Source organism: Bidens hawaiensis, unplaced genomic scaffold (assembly GCF_021521415.1).
Source record: "Bidens hawaiensis isolate Kalapana, Puna unplaced genomic scaffold, B.hawaiensis_p1.1 tig00024022_1, whole genome shotgun sequence".
Lineage (NCBI taxonomy): Eukaryota > Viridiplantae > Streptophyta > Magnoliopsida > Asterales > Asteraceae > Bidens > Bidens hawaiensis.
The window spans coordinates 89,118-108,732 of record NW_027493786.1 but is presented as its reverse complement, the minus strand read 5'-3'; the positions used below and the strand labels follow the sequence as shown (position 1 = coordinate 108,732).

Genomic DNA, 19,615 nt, shown 5'->3' with positions numbered 1-19,615 from the left:
AAGATATATGAATTTTATTATATAACCATATTAGCTATTTCTTCCTACAAAATCAGACTTAGAAATTTATAATTGATATCAATTATATGTTTTATCATATAACCTTATATATTACAACTAGCGTTTTACCCGGCGCGTTGCGCCGGGAAGTCAGATTTGTATATGTACTCATCACGTTGTGGCAGTGAACTAATGTGAGTTCGGTTGATATATGTTAAGTTCGTTAAGATAGTAATACTAAATCAAAAAAAATAATATGTCAACGCAAGAACTATAATTAAAAATTAATATATTAAAAGGGTCGTAACAGTAATGACACTGATTTTTCAGCACGCCTTGCGCGGAGAATTTGGTCAGTGCACTGGGGCGTTGTAGAGGCTAGTCAACACGAATTTGGTCAGTTTTGGATACATTTGTTGGTACCTGAACTAAACCTAAAAAACAAATTCATCAAATTAACATATTTAAAATAAGAAACCCAGAAAAGTAATGGCACTTGTATTAACGTATTAAAGAAAAAAATAACATATTTAAAACATTGTTTATTAGGTCGGTAAAATTTGAGCATTGGTAAAACCCGAGTGTTGCAGCATCCAACGACCAGCATTCGATCGATATCGGTTACAATCGTAAGTCGTAACTGTAACATAATTGAACCCAACAATAAATTTGTTTAATTAACATATAAAAAGACTAACATATAAGAAATGAAAATATTTAAAACGACGTTAATTTGGTTGGTAAACCCGAGAATTGGTACAACCCGAGCATTGTCTGTCCAGGTGTTGCGACGGTTAGTCAGTAAAACCCAATCGTCGGCAAAGCCCGAGCGTTGTTAGTCCCGGGGTTTGCGGCAATGATTCAACACAAATTCGACCAGTTTCGGTTACGTTCAAAAAGGTCACTAAAACCCTGGCATTGGTAGTGTGTCGGTCATGGGTGTTGCGTCGATCAGTCGATAAAACCCAAGCGTTGTTGGTTTCGGGCGTTGCGGTGGTGAGTTGATGCGAATACGGTCGGGTTTAGTTATGTTTGTTACAGTACAAAAAAATAAAACCGAAGCATGTTGGTCTCAGGCATTGCAATGACTATTTGATGTGAACATAGTCAGTTTTTGTTACGATTGTTACGGTACCAAAAAAATACATAAAATAAAAATTGATGTGGTCCTTTGTTGGTCCGCCACTGGCCCAATAAAAGGCCAAGCGGCACCAAACTTCTAATTTATATTATAGTAATAATTATATATATCTTTTATTGAAAAAACTAATTAATATATATATATATATATTAAAATAATAAGTTTAGTTGATTTATATATAAAAAGGTTATGAAACCTACTAATAATTAAATAAATATTTGGATAATTAATCCTAAAAACTTCTAAAATTACTTATTGCTAGTTTAAGGCTCGCGTATTACACAGGTAATTGATAAAAAATTTAAACTTTAACCAATAATGAAATCCAGTCAACAAAATGATCGTATATTGTTAATACAGTTACAATTTACATTAAAATTATAGAAATTACATAACTAAGATCACAAAGGTACGTTACAAATAAATAAAATCTTCTTTGTACACTACATTTGTGATTGTATTGGTCCGTATATATTGTTATCAAAAATTAAAATCTTTAGTTCATATCGGCTTGTAACTCTTGATAAGGTAACACATAGGTCTGTTTATAACTCTTGATATAGCCACGTATAGTTGTCAGTGTGACAAAATTAAGGTTACACAAATAAAAACCTACAATGACATTTAATAAAAACACCCTACTATGTAATTTTACACTCTCTAATAAAAACCTACAATGTTTTGTTACTTATCACTTCCACATTAATCATCACAATCTAAAACCATATAAATCTCTATAACCACTCATTACCATTTGTTTGTTAATTGACAACTATTAAATAATAATTTGAAGGAAAGTAACTAAATAGTTGGGTATATTGTTTTAAACACTATGGTACAACGGCTCTCTCTTAATAATGTATGATAAGTTGTTTTTTGTATTTCGTTTAATTATTAAATATTATCTTTTCATCAATTACCCGCATACAACACTAAAGTTTGTATTTAATAAGGAGTCCCTTATACATATCCATATAACTTTAAAATGATCTTTGGAATTTTATTTGACTTGGTTGCTAATTTGTTTGTAACTAGATTTCAACTGGTGTGTCGTGTCAGATTAATTGGTAACACCTCAACGTTGAAACCCGGGTTTTTGTAAAGCCCGAGCGTTACGTATGTGAGCTGACACAAATTCATTTAGGATCGTTTACGTTCGTTACGTTACAGATACCATTAGTAAAACTTAGCGTCCAAGAAAAATATATTCGTTAAATTAACATATAAAAAGGGTAAATTATTTAAAGCGACGATTATTTGGTCGATAAACCTGGACAGTGGTAAAACCCAAACGTTGTCCTAATCATTGAGGCGGTAATTAGAAACGAATTCGGTCCGCTTCGGCTACGCTTGTACGGTACCGGAGCTAAAAAGAGAAAACTCGGCGTCGGTAAAACCGAGCATTGTTGGTCCCGGGCGTTAAGACATTGAGTCTATGTGAATTCCACCGATTTCCGTTACGTTTGTTATGATATCGGAACTAAATCACAGTATATCATAAAGTAATTATGTAATTACTCTACGATGTAATTACATAATTACTCTACTTAATTCTCACAATTAACACATTAATTTCGTTTGTACGTTAACTTTCTCATAGATAATATATAAAATTAGAAAACTCAAATAAGTATTTCAAAAATATTCATACAAAACTTATGTCCGCTTCGGCTACGCTTGTACGGTACCGGAGCTAAAAAGGGAAAACTCGGCGTTGGTAAAACCGAGCATTGTTGGTCCCGGGCGTTAAGACATTGAGTCTATGTGAATTCCACCGATTTCCGTTACGTTTGTTATGATATCGGAACTAAATCACAGTATATCATAGAGTAATTATGTAAGTACTCTACGATGTAATTACATAATTACATTACTTGATTCTCACAATTAACACATTAATTTCATTTGTACGTTAACTTTCTCACAAATAATAAATAAAATTAGAAAACTCAAATAAGTATTTCAAAAATATTCATACAAAACTTATCCTTTAATGATATTTAGGGTGTGATATAATACACGTTTGTTATACGTAATATTCGAAAGGGTGATGACTATTCTGTACATATTCAAATAGTTAAATCATAATGTAGAACCCGATAGATATTGAGATCAAAGATGAGTACAAAACAAGAAGTTTGAATATTATTCACGTCAAGTGGTAAGAGAAGAGAGCAGACGCGTAACCACGTCAGATACAGCTTATCCTCACATGGACTTCATCTTCTACTTTCTCACATGCACGCCTATATAAATTATACCTTTTATTCGTACCACCCTAATCATTGCCTCTCTCCCATAAATATCTCCCATTGGGGCGAGTCCACACAAATATCTCCTTATCACCGTCTCCCTAGTGCTCGGTTTTCTTCGAATTATGGCGATTACTGAGCATAGGGATATCGAGAAAGGAGACAACAAAGGGCTTGAAGATTTGGTGGAGCCGCTTATCGATGAAGATTCGAAAGATGTGAAAGATGTTAAAGAAACCGAACAGAATGGTTCGATATTGATGGTGCTTCTAAGCACTGCGGTGGCAGTTTGCGGCTCTTTTGAATTCGGATCGTGTGTAAGTGAAAGCAGTTTGTTTGGTTGAGAAAAATTACTTAAGGTTTTGCTTGAATGTTTTTGTGTTGTTTTGTTTTGTTTTGTTTTGTTTTGCAGGTGGGATATTCGGCTCCAGTTCAATCTGATATCAGCATTGATTTGAACTTATCTGTTGCGGAGGTTGAATATATGTTCTTCTTTATCGTTTTTTGGTTTTTATGATCAAATTAATAGATTGTTGAATTTGAGTTTAACATTGATTTTTGCAGTATTCGTTGTTTGGATCAATAGTAACTATTGGTGCCATGATTGGTGCAATCACGAGCGGTAGAATTGCAGACACGATTGGTCGAAAAAGGGTATGAAATTTTATTACTTTTACGACAAATTTCTTTTAATTTTTATCGTGTGTGACGAGATTTGCTAATTTAGTGTGTTATTTTTTGTATTTTTATTTGTGATTCTCTCTTTTGGGATTTGCTTTCAATCAGTTCCGTGTAACCGTGTGGGTTGTTTATCTTGATTTATACTACCTAACCAAACCATGAAAAACACATGTCATGTAGAACTGTTTCAAACGTTTGTTCCACCAAATTTCCATATTTAAGGATGATAATTATGGAAATTAGTTAGTTATTTTGTCTTCAATTTAACCTATTCATTAAATAGGGATAATGTTCATAACATATCTAGACATTATTCAAGTATTTAGTATCTTATTCCTAGAAGAAATAATACTTAAAACGAAACTAAATAAATATTTAAAGTTTACCTTCTTAGTTTGTAATTACACAGTATCGAAAGTATTTTTTGTCTATTCAGAAACTTTATCATGAGCATTTTTGTCGTCAACGCTCTTTTTGGTCGGGATATAGATGTATAAATGAAAATGAACAATATAATAGTGTTGACAACTTGTGAGTTGGAATTATTGGATGTCCCTACACTTTAATAATATTAATTCTTAGCCATAAGATCCCGTGACGGAACTGCTTGTTTTTTCTGTTTTTTTTTTTAATTATTAAGTCATACATGTTAAGCTAAGGTTTTGAGTATTCAGTATTGACCCATGTGTCTGTGTGGTTTGAAATTCTAGATCGTGTAGCATTTGTTTTTTATATGTCCATGTCCTGTGTCTAATATAATTAATAATTGATTTTTGATGTTTTTTATCAAGGTTTTATATTAATTTATCCCTATCGTACAATGATTCCCAACTTTTGGTTATGCCCCATTTCAAATAACATACTTTTACTGAAAACTTACATGTTTTTGCCTATATATAAAAGAAAACACAAAACAAAAAGAAAATATCTATTTAATTATTTCTATATTATATACACATGATTGTCAAAAGAAAATGCAAACAAAAATATCTAATTGTTTCTTATTATATGCACATGATTGTCATAAACATGTCTTGCTATTGTCTTAAAACATGATCTAAATTACTGTTGATGTTTTGTTGTCGAAAATCAGGCCATGGCGTTATCAGCGGTATTCTGTATAGCAGGATGGCTCGCAATCTTTTTCAGCATGGTAAATTACGAAAATAATATTATGTTGTGCATTTGAACATATTTATTAGGTGTTATTTTGTTATATGGTTGATTTTTCTTGTTCTGATGTTTAACTTAGGGATCCCTTTTACTTGATACGGGTCGATTCTTCACTGGCTATGGCATAGGGATCTTCTCTTTTGTGGTAAATGGCCAAACTTGAATCAAATTTGGAGAATTATTTGTTTCACAGTTTGCATAAGTGTTTATATCGCGCATTTGCATCTAGGTTCCGATATATATCGCGGAAATAGCGCCAAAAAATCTACGTGGCGGGCTCACGACCCTCAATCAGGTTAGAATCATGGCTAGAATGCTTGCATAGTTAAATCTCATTGTTTGCATTCTTTTAATTAAAATTGAGTGCGCAACTCACAAGATTTTACTTCTTATGTTATTTTGTGTAGCTTATGATTGTTACTGGTTCGTCAATATCATTCTTGTTGGGAACAGTTATTTCATGGAGAGCATTGGCTTTAACAGGTATGCACAAATATTTCATTTTCAAGTTTCTAACTAAGTTTTATAATAGATCCAAAAATTTAAAATTAATTGATATTCAGGACTCGTTCCTTGCGTTTTGCTGCTTGTTGGCCTACTGTTTATCCCAGAATCACCTAGATGGCTGGTACATTATGAAAAGTTCAAAAGATTAATGATGATTTTATAGTGTAACATATTATAATCTTATAAGTATATGTTTAATTCAGGCTAAGGTTGGACGTGAAGCAGAATTCGAATATTCTTTACGCAAGCTTCGTGGTGCAAAAGCAGACATTTTTGCTGAAGCCGATGAGATACATGTATCACGCATAATCTGATCTTGTATATGTTTCTGTTGGTTTTTGAAAATCAAAATGACTAAATGTTTGCATGTTCTTTTACAGGTGACTATACTTACTCTTCAAAGTCTTCCTAAAGCTAGACTATTGGATTTAATTGATGCCAAATACATAAAAGCAGTTATTGTAAGCAACAACTGATTTTTATATCCAGGATATAAAATTTATAAATTTTGAAGCACGATCTTGATTCGTTTAGGACCTTTTTCCCTTATGTTTTAGATTGCTGTTGGATTAATGGTATGTCAACAATCTGGAGGAATCAATGGAATAGGATTCTATGCAAGTGATACCTTTCAAACTGCTGGTATGCCTTCTCTAGTGATTTGAAATAAACTGTGACTTCTAACACCTTTTTATGCACTGAATCCACGCTCTTTAGTCAATATGCTGAAAATTGTTTTGCACAGGACTTTCATCAGGTAAAGCTGGAACCGTTGCGTATGCCTTGATCCAGGTTTGTTTAATTTGAACCATTTTGTCAATTTTTTTATGTAATGCTTAATTCTGTCTTTGTTAAATACAGATTCCTGTAACCATTCTCGGTATGGTCTTAATGGACAAATCTGGAAGAAGACCGCTCCTTATGGTAACTCTTTTGACAAAATTGTAGACAATAGCCCGCCCTAGCTAGGACGTTATTTTGGGATACCCCTGAATGTTTCTTCTGATGTTATTATTAGGTATCTTCATTCGGGACATTTCTTGGTTGTTTTCTTACCGGGACTTCATTTTTCCTCAAGGGCCAAGCCGTTTTCCTTGAATGGGTCCCACTTCTTGCTGTTTCGGGTGTTTTGATATTCATAGCATCATTTTCAATCGGGATGGGAGCTGTACCTTGGCTGATAATGTCTGAGGTAACCATGGTTAACCTACACAATGCAGCTTTTTTATGTTTTAAGTTAAGTTTTAGCCTCACAAGTCACAGTAGTAATCAAGGTTAACACTTTCCTTTGGGTTCACAGATATTCCCATTGCACATAAAAGGTGCTGCAGGGAGTCTAGCCGTGTTAGTGAACTGGTTTGGTGCATGGGTGGTCTCGTATGGTTTTAACTTTCTCATTACCTGGAGCCCGGCTGGTACATTTTCGCCATCCTAGCTTCTGGTTCATAGAAATTAGTATCAATTTGTTCTCTTAAACTAATTTAGCTCGTTCTGTTTTGCTTTTAAATAGGTACATTCTGGTTGTTTTCTGGATTTTCGATCCTCACGATTATCTTTGTAGCAAAACTAGTGCCTGAAACGAAAGGCAAAAGCTTAGAGGAAATCCAAGCCTCGATCAACAAGTAACAGTCGTATTTGTTGTAACATTGTTAGTCGTAGTTACGTGTACCATGGAATGAGTGATATGGTTCCTTAAGTATTTCTCAGTTTTCTCTTAGCTAATCTCTCTCATTATTCATTTATTTTATATAATTTGTTGCGCATTTTCACCAAGAAATGTTTATTATATATACTCCTGATACATTTCTGATTAATAAAAATTTCAAAAGCTTAATGTCTTCAAGCCTTTTTTTACTGTGTGTAGGAAAATATTTTTTTTCCAACAATGAACATATAAAATGCTTACTACATATAATCATGATACCTCACAGATTTTCCCATTATTCGCTCTTGATCTTTCTGGAGATAATGTTTGTTGGTATCACATGTGGTGTTCAATCATTTGTTTGTAACACTTGGATATTTGGGATGCTAATATTTGATTGAATTAGCAAACATGATTGTTAATCAGGTTAATTAATTGTTGATTTGTTTATATGATTTCATTATATGATTTTAGTAACTTAAATTTGATAAATTAAATAGATTGCGTGTGATGTGATTTTATAAAGATCTGATTTTCATGGAGTTAATGAATAAAGACGTTATTCAATTTTTTAAACGGTGCTTAACTGTAAAATCAAAGACAGAAAATGATAGGAGAAAAGAACTAATTGTTATTTTTATTACAAAGAAAAGATCATTTGATTTATACAAGACTAACCACCACTAATCTAACAAATACTTAAAACTAAACTAACTGTTAACCAAGTAACAACTAGTCATACCGAGCTATAATACCAACACAGATATGACCCCCCTCCCCTTTCTCAAGTTGGAGGTATAGAAAGCCCCCAAGTTGGATAGTCAAGAATAATGTTGAGGACCACACAAACTTTTAGTAAGGATATCTTGCATGCTGAGTCTTTGTAGGAAGATGAGAAACACTAATAAGACCATCTTGCAACTAGTCTCTAACAAAATGGCAATCGATGATGAGTTTTGTTCGTTCATGATAAACTGAATTCTTAGCAATATGAGTAGCTGCTAGACTGTCACATTTCAAAGGAATAGGAACAACTGAAGGAAGATAACTCATGAATAAAACGTATAAGCCATGCTAATTCAGCAGTAACCCTTCGCATATATATATTCGGCTTCAAATGAACTAAGAGAAACGGTTGGTTGTTTCTTGGATTTCCAAGAAATTGGGATGTCACCAAAACAGAATAAAATAACCACTAATGGATCGTCTGGTATTAGGACAAGAAGCCCAATCGGAGTTGCAAAAAGCCTCTACTTTTAAATCACTAGATATATTAAACAACAATCAAAAGATGTAGTTCCTTTGACATATCTAAGAGTTTGTATAGCAGCATCCCAATGATTAGAATGTGGATCCTGCATGAATTGGCTAAAAAACTGTACTGTAAAAGCCAAATCAGTGTACGAGTCAAGTAATTAAGCTTACCCACAAGTCTTCTATATTGCAAAGGATTATAATAAGCTTCATCAACATTAAAAGTAACTTTAAATGAGCTGGTAAGTGTCACACCCTAATTATGGCGGAAATGCTGAGGCGTGAGCCGATGGTCCACAACTCCCAAGGTACTATTATGCAATATTGGAAATTTCAATATCTATTTATAAAATTCAAATAAAACAAATATTCCATACAATATTCAAACAAAAACAAATAGTGCAAAAACCATAAATAATTGTCTCATTTAATTTCTCTAACATTATTCCTTAAGTAATCTCCCAAACTTGAACTAACTTCACATCACACGATGACCAGCATATGCGTTGAAAATAAAGTAGATTTGTCAACACAAGGTTGAGTGAGCAACACACCAGTATAATGTAGATATAATATATACAATATAAGTATTGCAACAAGTTAAATGAGATAAGTAATTTAACCAATGAGCAAAGATAAATGAGATATCGAAAAGCACGAATCTATGACGACTGTCGTATGATCATACTATTATGAGATTATGTTGGACCTCTCCGAATGCGATTCACAATAAGCATATAAGCACGTAACAAGTATGGTAAAAAATTGTTAACACATAAGACAATAGTTGCAGTTTGAGTATATGCACAAATAAGTGAAAATATGTTGACGCATATGTCCCCAAAACGTAGAAAACGAGTAATATAGGGGAATGTGGTACTCACCTCAATAGACGAACAAAGATAATTGAGATATTAAGAATGCGGGAATCACGCATGGACGTTAAAGCCTAGTAAAGAACAAAGAGAAGAACGGATACGCTAAGTAAAGCACAAGATTGATTATAAAGACTCGATAACCATTATTAAATTAATATTATAATAATATAATATTATATATAAAAGATTTATTATTTAAAATAATTAGTTTGATTATAAAAACATATCTTGAAAATATTATTTTAAGTTTTATGAACATATTTATATATATAGTTTACTTGATATAAATATATATATATGGATAGGATCATGAAAGAACTTCATTTTATGGAAAGAACTAGAGAACTAATAATGAAGTATTTAATTTAATTAAAAAAATATTTTTAAATTTTTTTTTCTTTCATCCTTCTTATATGTTGTTATTCTTCACCACAAAAAATATAAAAATAAAAAAAAATAAAAAAAAATAACGAGTAATGCATATATGCAATACACCGATATTTTTTATAATGCATATGTGCAATAGTGTGCATTTTGATATCTGAAATAGTGTTGATTAGCATATATATAGTTGTTTGTATTGTATATTTTCAATGGTGTTATATTATATACAAAAATTAAAAAAAAATCGATATAGTGCATATGTGCATAAGTGTTGTATTACATATATGCGATAATGTGTTTTGCATACAATTATTAATGTCGTATTTACATATATTCAATAGTGTGTATTGGATAATGTAATTGTGTTGTATATATGCAATAAAACACTATTGTATATATGAAACAGGCTTTAGTGCACATATGCACTACAGTACTACACAGACAAGGTTTTTTTTTTTTAGTCTCAATATCATCTTATTAGAAAGAGGAAAGAAAAAAAATCACAAAATATTTTTTTAAAAATAGTTAAAAATAATTTTTTAGTAGTTCTCTAGTTCTCTCTAGATCCCACCCCTATATGTATATATATATATATATCAACATATTAGTTTTTATGTTATTATATATATATGTATATATACATATATGTTTACATATACGTATATACACGAACGAAAACGTGAGTTAAACAAGTATTATAGAGTCGGTTTTCACTAAAATAATATTAATTAGTTATTATTATTATCAATATAATTATTAAATGATTAAAAATATGATTTAACAAAAATACCAAACAAATCCGGGGTTGTTGGGGGTCAAACCCGCGACCTGCACTAGTGACTTAGATGGCTTAACCAGCTAGGCTACCCAGCAACTCGCATCATAACCCAGAACCAATTTAATATAAACAAATACCAACATCAACAGATTTGGCTAAGAACCCTAACATATTCAATTCATAAAATTTGTTGATGTTAAAGGAATTAACCATAGGGCTTTTGTTTAGTACGTGATCGCGATCAAAACCCCTTAATTATTTACCTTAAACAACAAACGGAGTTGGGTTAATTGCTTCAAACAGGTTCCGGCCAAGAACGATAACAAACAAGCACGTAAACGGCAAATTTAATATAATTATTTATAGGTTTATTATCGGTGATGGTTAGTGGATGCTTATGGATGAATCAATTGCATAATAAATGTTCGTTTATATAGAAATATGATATTAGGGTTACGGTTTGAATTATATTTTGGATAATAGATCAACTTTGAATTTAATTAACACGTTTATAAGAATTATTAGGCCGTAAATAACGTAGATTTGATATACACGAGATAAACTTTATATATAATACAAAGATTATGGTTCAAACTAACAGATTATCAATTCGGGTATAAGAAATGTATATGAATTCGGGTTTGGATCAATGGGTATCCAGATTGGTGAAATGGGTTATAATAATATTTACAAAAAGGACCCTGAAGTTTGAGGATGGATGCAAAAGAAGTTCAAGTTTATAGTTTGGGTTAAAAATGTCAAAACATAAAAGTTTATAATTATAAATAAATAAATAAATAATATATTAATAAATTTAAGCTCGATAAACGCAATATATTTATTTAATAACATAACCCGAACATCGAACCGAGTCAGGTAAAATATGAATACAAAAACCCGAGTTGTTACAGTCTCCCCTACTTTTGGGAATTTCGTCCCGAAATTAAGGAATACTATAACCACACCATTAAATTAAAATGCTTACAATTTAAAATTAAATCATAATACAGAACTTTAGATAGTTGAAGCAACGCTTCAAATGAAAATCCGATAAGGGCACTTACATATAGGATGTACCAGCGGTGTATCCACCATGTCCTTATCATCTTTTCACTTGTACCATTATCTCAACTACTTTCGGTTCTTCATCATAACACACAATTATTCGGATTAGGATTATGATTTTCATGCGAGAACTTTGGTAACTACGTATGCATCCATAATTACTTAGATTGTCGGATGGTCCACATAACTCGTCCCATTGTGTGGGTTACAAAATATTTGAGTAAAACATGATTTTGAGGAAACAAAAATTTTAAGAAGTTTTAATTAGAAAATCAGCAATGCATAAAACAATTCCAAAAATTGCATTGGATTTACTAAAACAAGGAAATTTCCAAGACATCGCAAAAATATAAGTATTTAAAGTTTAATAGGAGATAACTTATTATTAGTTAAGGTTAATGAAAGTAATGAAATAATATATAAGTAGGTTGCAATAAACAATCTATTAAACAAAATGGACTTTATTCATGAGATAGAAGATAAATAGTTCAACTGGGAAAATAATTCAAAACTATTAAGAGGCGTTACAATACGTGATTTAGAACAAGACAAAATAAATTAAGATAAAGAGAATGGCAAAAGTCTTCATAGTCGTTGAGTAGCTTTAATTAACGTGACTTGGAGCACCATCAAGAGTTGCATTCCTAGGCACAGTTGAGGTAGATTGACTTGGAATAGCTTGAATGGGTTGAACGTGCATAGGAGGGGGCTTGAGTACAGTACGCTTGGTACACTTGAGCTTGCGGGTGCGGGGCTTGATATAGTTGGGTTAAGTAAGTTTGACCTTGATTGATGGGAGGGTCTTGAAGGATATGGGGTTGATGTATTCGAACTTGGTGAGCATAGGTCAAGTAGTCGGGTGTAGTCATAGTTTTGGCTTGATGGGCATGGATAAGTTGAGGACACATATTACGAAGATGATTTGGGTCTCCACAATAATAGCAAGCACGGGTATTAGGAGCGTCGGGTTGAGCAAGTGGGGTGGCTTGTGCATTAGGCAGGATACGACAAGTGTTAGAAAGGTGGTTATAATGGTTGCATTGGGTGCATAGTCGGCAAGGGGTTTGCGAAGTGATGAAAGTTACACTTGGCACATAGGGGATAAGGACCAAGGTAAGTCTTTTTGTTCAGGGCAGTTTGGTTTTGGTTAGGAGGAGGTTGGTTAATGATGTGGTCTAAAATATACATGTTATTATATAAATATTTTCTACACTTTCAAGTATTTTGAGACATATTTTATTTGAATATATTTCTATATGGCTCATAATTGGATTTTAAAGGTTTCAAGAGACAATGAGCTAATATTGAATTTTTTCTTTTACTAAACTTGTGACCGATAAGGAAAACTTCAAATAAGTTATTATAATTGACATTTCTCTTTAGTTATTTTTTTTATATCAAGTATTAAAGGTGTTCATTTAAATAACAAATAAAGTATAATGAAAGAAAATATTACATCGAAATAATTTACTTACCGTCATCAACACATAAAAAAAATATGGCATCATTTAAATTTATATAAATCTTTTAATGCAAATATATAGCTCATGAATAATTATTTGTTTGTGTTGTCACATGGAGACCATAAAGAAGTCACCATAGAGTGGCCTATAAAATCAAGGAAGGTTGGGCTTATGTTTGGTCACATGTACTTTCAAAGTAAAGAGAAATACCGATTCGGGCCAAGAGATTAATGGTGAAAGCCCGTTGCTGTGAGGCTATTACTTGGATAAAATGAACAAAACCCTACAACATTAATAACAGATAATAATATATTATTGGTGGGTTTTGTTTTGTTGGAGAGGTGAGACGAAAAAAATAATATATATAATAGAATTTGGTGCGGCTGTATGAGGAGAAACAAGTCAACGAAGCCAAGAAGGAATATTATTATTGCTTCTCTTTTGTAGGTGGGGGCTACTGTGCGAACAAGAAATTAAGAAAGCAGAAGTCATTACTATTATTTTCGTGAGGTGGGCAGCTAGTGTGGAAAAAGAAAGAATTCGCAAGAAGAAAAAGGAATTAAGGAGATTGCCTGGTCAACACCAAAAGTCCTCGGCAAGGAAAAAAAAGCAAGAAGGCTAGCACGACAATTAATTTAAGCACATGGGCATACTTCTCAACTTTTATTTCTTTTACGATGAACCATTAGTGGGTATAAGGAGAAGCAGTAGGAGAAGGAGTGTAATCAATATTGAATAAAGTTTATGTAGACTAAAAGCTTAGTAAACTAGCCCAATAGGCTATTCATGTAACTAATTAAAGAAGAGAAGAGCTAGCACGAATCGTCTTTGCAGCGTAAACGAATGCCTTTGCTTTGGCTTTGAAAGTCTTTCTGTTCCTGATTCAACTCCTTCATGCCATTGATTAATGCAAGTCTTTTTCCTTGTGTAAGAGATATTCCATCAAGTTTATAGAGACTGAAAGCTGCCTAAACTGGATCAATATTCAGCCAATCCCTTGCAGCTTTATCTCACTTCTACTTCTCGTGGGGCATTGCGATAGGAAGGAATGCAGTATACTACTTGAGCCGAGTGATCACAGGTCCGAGGACAAGGTACTCAGTTGTTGAAGGGCGCTGCCTCACATTAGTCTTTGTTACTCAGAAGTTGCATCACTACTTCATGTCCTTCACAGTTCATATTGTGACAAGATGTGACCCAATCAAACACTTAATGTCTCGAGCTATACTATACTCATAGGGAGAGCTGCTCGGCGGTTCCTCACTCTAGCAGGTTATGACATGAAATGTGTAACTCCCATCGCAATGAAAAGTTAGTTTCGTTTCATACTTTATTATGAGTAGCTAAATACTTTACACTACCTACGTTTTGGTTAAATACTATGTTATATTAATGGTTTGACGAATAATTATTGGATGTTGGATGAATTGATGCTATGGTAAAAGTTTTTAGTTGGTTTGTTCATGGTATTGTTGAGTAATTGAATCTAATTTATTATTTTAATCATTATTCCACTTGTGTTTAATAGATTTTTTTGATTATTAGACACATGATTAGGTTGTTTACTTTGTGTTTTCAACTTGTTTGCGGTTTATGGTCGAAATAACCGTAGGAATAATTTATAAAAGTTTATTAGATTTTATTGTTCTTTCACTAGAGAGGCCGGAGGTGATTTAGTGTTGTGTCATCTTTGTCTTTTGCAGGTTTGGGTAATAATTTCACGGGAGTGAGTTATCCTAGGTCCCTTAGATTATTGTGATACAAGTCGTGTTCAAATTATTTATTAATACCCCCTTATATTAATATATATTGTATTCGAAGAGACCGGGAGATGATTTGGATTTTGGGTACCATAATATTATTAGGTAAGGTGAGACCGGGAGGTGATCCAAACCTTTAACAATTGAGCTTCACATGTCATTAGAGTTCTTGGGTGTCGTCGGTGAGGCCGGGAGGCGATCAAGCGCACTTTAGTGGTCTTTAGTGTCATATATCTAAGATATTGTTTTTCACCAAAGTCAAGTTCGTTAACTATTAATTTAACTAGTAGGATTCCATTACCTAGGTAGTCGTTTCTCACATATTAGTAAAACCCGATTTTTTATAAAGTTTTATTTTTAGTTTAATTTTTAATTAGTTAAGTATTACTAGTTTAATTAATAAAAAAATTCTAAAAATCAAAAGAAAGTCTAGGTTAGTAATCTTTTAGGTTTAATAATTAGAGTTTACCCATAGCGTCCTAGGTTCGATATCCGTTCTTACTTGCTAGCTACATTGCGACCGGTACACTTTCCGATTGTGTGTGGTTGTTTAGGTGAATTCGGTAAAACTTGGTTTTTTAATATTATATACGTTTTTCACACATCATTTAACGGCATAGGCTTTACGCTTGTTGTTGTGGTTATTGTTGCGGTGATCGTTGTTGGAAGTAGATTTGGGTTCGGCTTTCGCATTAGAGGATGAGTCGGTTTCGGTCTTGTCGGGATTAGGCTTGGAATCCTACGAGACAAGGTTCCATCCGTAACATAACTGCCAATGAGGGAAGCAGCTGGGTCCATAGCCTCACCGATGGTTAAGGGATCACGACTCGTCATAGCAACACGGAAAATGCTTGGTAAACCGCGAATGTATTTTTGAATGTTGCGGTTTTCGGGGGTTACAAGTGAGGTACGATTCGGCTAAGTTCACGGAAACGGTTCGAATAGGTAGAGTTATCCCCACCAACCTGTTTAAGTTCCCAAAGTCAGCCTCGAGTCTTTGTAGTTCGTGTTCCGGGCAGAATTTCCTTCTTCATTTCCTCCTTAAATTCTTCCCAAGGCATGGATACGACCAAGTTAGACCCTTGGTCAGTCCTCAAAGCATTCCACCATGTGATAGCTCGGCCCTCGAACTTGCTCAAGGCGAACTTAGTCCAGTTGGCGTCCGGACATTCGCAGTGGATGAAGATGTTTTCCATTTGCTCGAACCACTGAAGCAAGGCGGTGACATTTTCCTCACCACAGAAGGATGGATGTTTGGTGCTCAAAAAGTTACGGAAATCATAGTTATTTGGTGCGGACGAGGAGGCGGATCCGTTTGAGTTGAGGCTTTGGATTTGAGTGACAATTGTGGGCATTGCAGCAGCGAATTCTTTTGTGATCCTAGCAGCCAAGCGGCGATCGCGTGAACCAGATAAGCGTTGGTGACGACGATGATTTCTTAGAGACGGCATTATATAGGGACCATAAATAAGGATTTACAAGTTTGAAGGATAAGTTGAGGAATCATTAGAAAAATAAAATGTTTAATTATGTAGATAACTTATAATAACGTTGTCTTGAGAAGTAAAGGGATTTGCGTCATAAGAGTTAAAAGTAAAAGATTATTAGATGAGGGGGGTACATTGCGTAAATAATTATTAGATGATGTAGTCAATATGATTAATGTGTTATGACTACACTAGGAGATAAGTCAGTTTAAAATTTATTTGATTAAGTTAACTTTACAATAAAATAACGAAATATAAATTGTGTGTTGGCCTCCCATGAGCTTTCCAGTTTGAATGACCCAACAAAACTAACGAATAAAAGCAACTGAGTTGGACAGCCCATGAGCATTACATGGCATTTTGATTGTCCCAACTAATTAACGAATTAACAATACAATAAAGTTTGTCGGCCCGATGAGCGTTACATGATGTTTTAACCTACCAAACTAAATAACGAACAAACGAAATAAAATTTGGGTAATTGGAGTATCTTGTGAATCACCACATATGATGACTCCAACAAAAACATAAAACAAAGTGAAAAATGGATAGTAGGAATGACCATGGGTTCCATGGATTTTTCACCCAACTAACCATTTAAATAACAAAACACCATAATTGGAAAAACCGAATTTAAATCACGAATCACCGTGAATTCAGTTTAAAAATATTATAGGAACGCAATCACTATTGTGGTCACGGTTGACAGCCTAGGGTGTCGGTCATATGGCATTTTTGGGTCTCGCTCGGGTCCATAGGGTCAAGTACTTTGGTCAGGTTATCCCTAGGTAAAAAATAGCATCTTACCTTTGGTTCTTGGAAACGTTTTACCAAGGCCCAACCCACATTTCCTCTCCCCATTTCAGTTATTACAGTGACATGCCACATACCTAGCCCTAAGGTGAACAAGAGAAAACAACAGGTGGGAATTCTTAAGGAATTTCCCGAAAATAAAACAAACTAACTTCGAAACGTTTTCTTTGAATGCTGAGGCATAGCCTCGGAGTTGTGTGTGTGTGTGCACGAAAATATAATAACAAAATCATTAAATAATTATCTAAGAAAGCTGTAAACAATTAATTTGAACACATAAGGCAAACAGATAAGCACTTATGGGGCTCCTAAGCATGTTACTAAGGCACCGCTAACGACCTATCTTAAACATTCAGCTCCGATACCAATCTGTCACACCCCAACCTACGGTGGAAATACTAGGGTGTGAGCTGATTTCCCACAGCTCTCAAGATACTATTATGCAATATTGGAAATTTCAATATCTTTTTATTAAATTCAAATAAAACAAATATTTCATACAATATCCAAACAAAAACAAATAGTGCAAAAACCATAAACAATTGTCTCATTTAATTTCTCTAAAATTATTCCTTAAGTGATCTCCCAAACTTGAACTAACTTCACATCACAAGATGGCCTGCATATGCGTTGAAAATAAAGTATATTTGTCAACACAAAGTTGAGTGAGCAACACACCAGTTTAATGTATATATAATATATAAAATATAAGTATTGCAAAAAGTCAAATGAGATAAGCAATTTAACCAATGAGCAAAGATAAATGAGATGTCGAAAAGCACGGAGCTATGACGACTATCGTGTGATCATACTATTCTGAGATTATGTTGTACCTCTTCGAATGCGATTCACAATAAGCATGTAAGAACGTAACAAGTATGGTATAAAATTGTTAACACATAAGACAATAGTTGCAGTTTAAGTATATGTATAAATAAGAGAAAATATGTTGACGCATATGTCCCCAAAACGTAGAAAACGAGAAATATAGGGGAATGTGGTACTCACCTCAATAGACGAACAAAGGTGATTGAGATATTAAGAGTGCGGGTACGAATGCGGGAATCACGCATGGACGTTTTAGCCTAGTAAAGAACAAAGAGAACGGATACGCTAAGTAAAGCAGAAGATTGATTATAAAGACTCGATAACCATTATTAAATTAATTATTATAATAATATTATATATATATATAGGGGTGGGATCTAGATAGAACTACTCTTAAAGAGAGAACTAGAGAACTACTAAATAATTATTTTTAACTATTTTTTAAAAAATATTTTGTGATTTTTTTCTTTCCTCCTTCTAATTAGATGATATTAATACTAAAAAAAAAACTTGTCGGTGCAGTACTGTAGTGCATATGTGCACTAATGCTTATTTCATATATATAATAGTGTTTTATTGCATATAATACAACACAATTACATTATCCAATACACACTATTGAATATATGCAAATACGACATTAATAATTGTATGCAAAACACATTATCGCATATATGTAATACAACACTAATGCACATATGCACTATATTGATTTTCTTTTAATTTTTGTATATAATATAACACCATTGCAAATATACAATACAAACAACTATATATATGCTATTCAACAGTATTTCAAATATCAAAATGCACACTATTGCACATATGCATTATAAAAAAAATCGGTGATGCATTACTCGTTAATTTTTTATTTTTTTTTTATTTTTTTGTGGTGAAGAATAACAACATATAAGAAGGATGAAAGAAAAAAAAATTTTAAAATATTTTTTTTAATTAAATTAAAAATACTTCATTATTAGTTCTCTAGTTCTTTCCATAAGGTTCTTTCATGATCCTCTCCCTATATATATATATACATCTATGCTTACATATACGTATATACACGAACAAAAATGTGAGTTAAACAAGTATTATAGAGTCGGTTTTCACTAAAATAATTTTAATTAGTTATTATTATTATTAATATAATTATTAAATGATTAAAAAGATTATTTAACAAAAATACCAAAAAATCCGGGGTGGCAGGGGTCGAACCCGCGACCTGCCCCCGTGACTTAGATACCAGCTAGGCTACCCAGCAACTCGCAACATAACCCAGAACCAATTTAATATAAATAGATGCAAACATCAACATATTTGACTAGGGACCCTAACAAATTCAATTGATAAAATTTGTTGATGTTAAACAAATTTACCATAGGGCTTTTGTTTAGTACGTGATCACGATCAAAACCCCTTAATTATTTACCTTAAATGAAAAACGTAGATGGGTTAACTGCTTCAAGCAGGTGCCAGCTAAGAACTATAACGAACGAGCATGTAAAC

At 33.0% G+C, this 19,615-nt stretch overlaps 1 protein-coding gene across 1 annotated transcript; it reads left to right on the top strand.

The window, feature by feature from the left end:
• The first annotated feature begins 3,377 nt into the window (after nucleotides 1-3,377).
• LOC143568604 (sugar transporter ERD6-like 16) lies at nucleotides 3,378-7,531 on the top strand. The gene is made up of 16 exons (XM_077054720.1): nucleotides 3,378-3,710; nucleotides 3,806-3,868; nucleotides 3,958-4,047; nucleotides 5,168-5,227; nucleotides 5,327-5,392; nucleotides 5,477-5,542; nucleotides 5,655-5,730; nucleotides 5,811-5,875; nucleotides 5,958-6,050; nucleotides 6,135-6,215; nucleotides 6,312-6,396; nucleotides 6,500-6,546; nucleotides 6,616-6,678; nucleotides 6,773-6,946; nucleotides 7,055-7,169; nucleotides 7,265-7,531. Exons 1-16 carry the CDS (start codon nucleotides 3,519-3,521, stop codon nucleotides 7,378-7,380), a joined length of 1,452 nt encoding a protein of 483 aa, XP_076910835.1. The 5' UTR covers nucleotides 3,378-3,518; the 3' UTR covers nucleotides 7,381-7,531.
• Nucleotides 7,532-19,615: the final 12,084 nt, after the last annotated feature.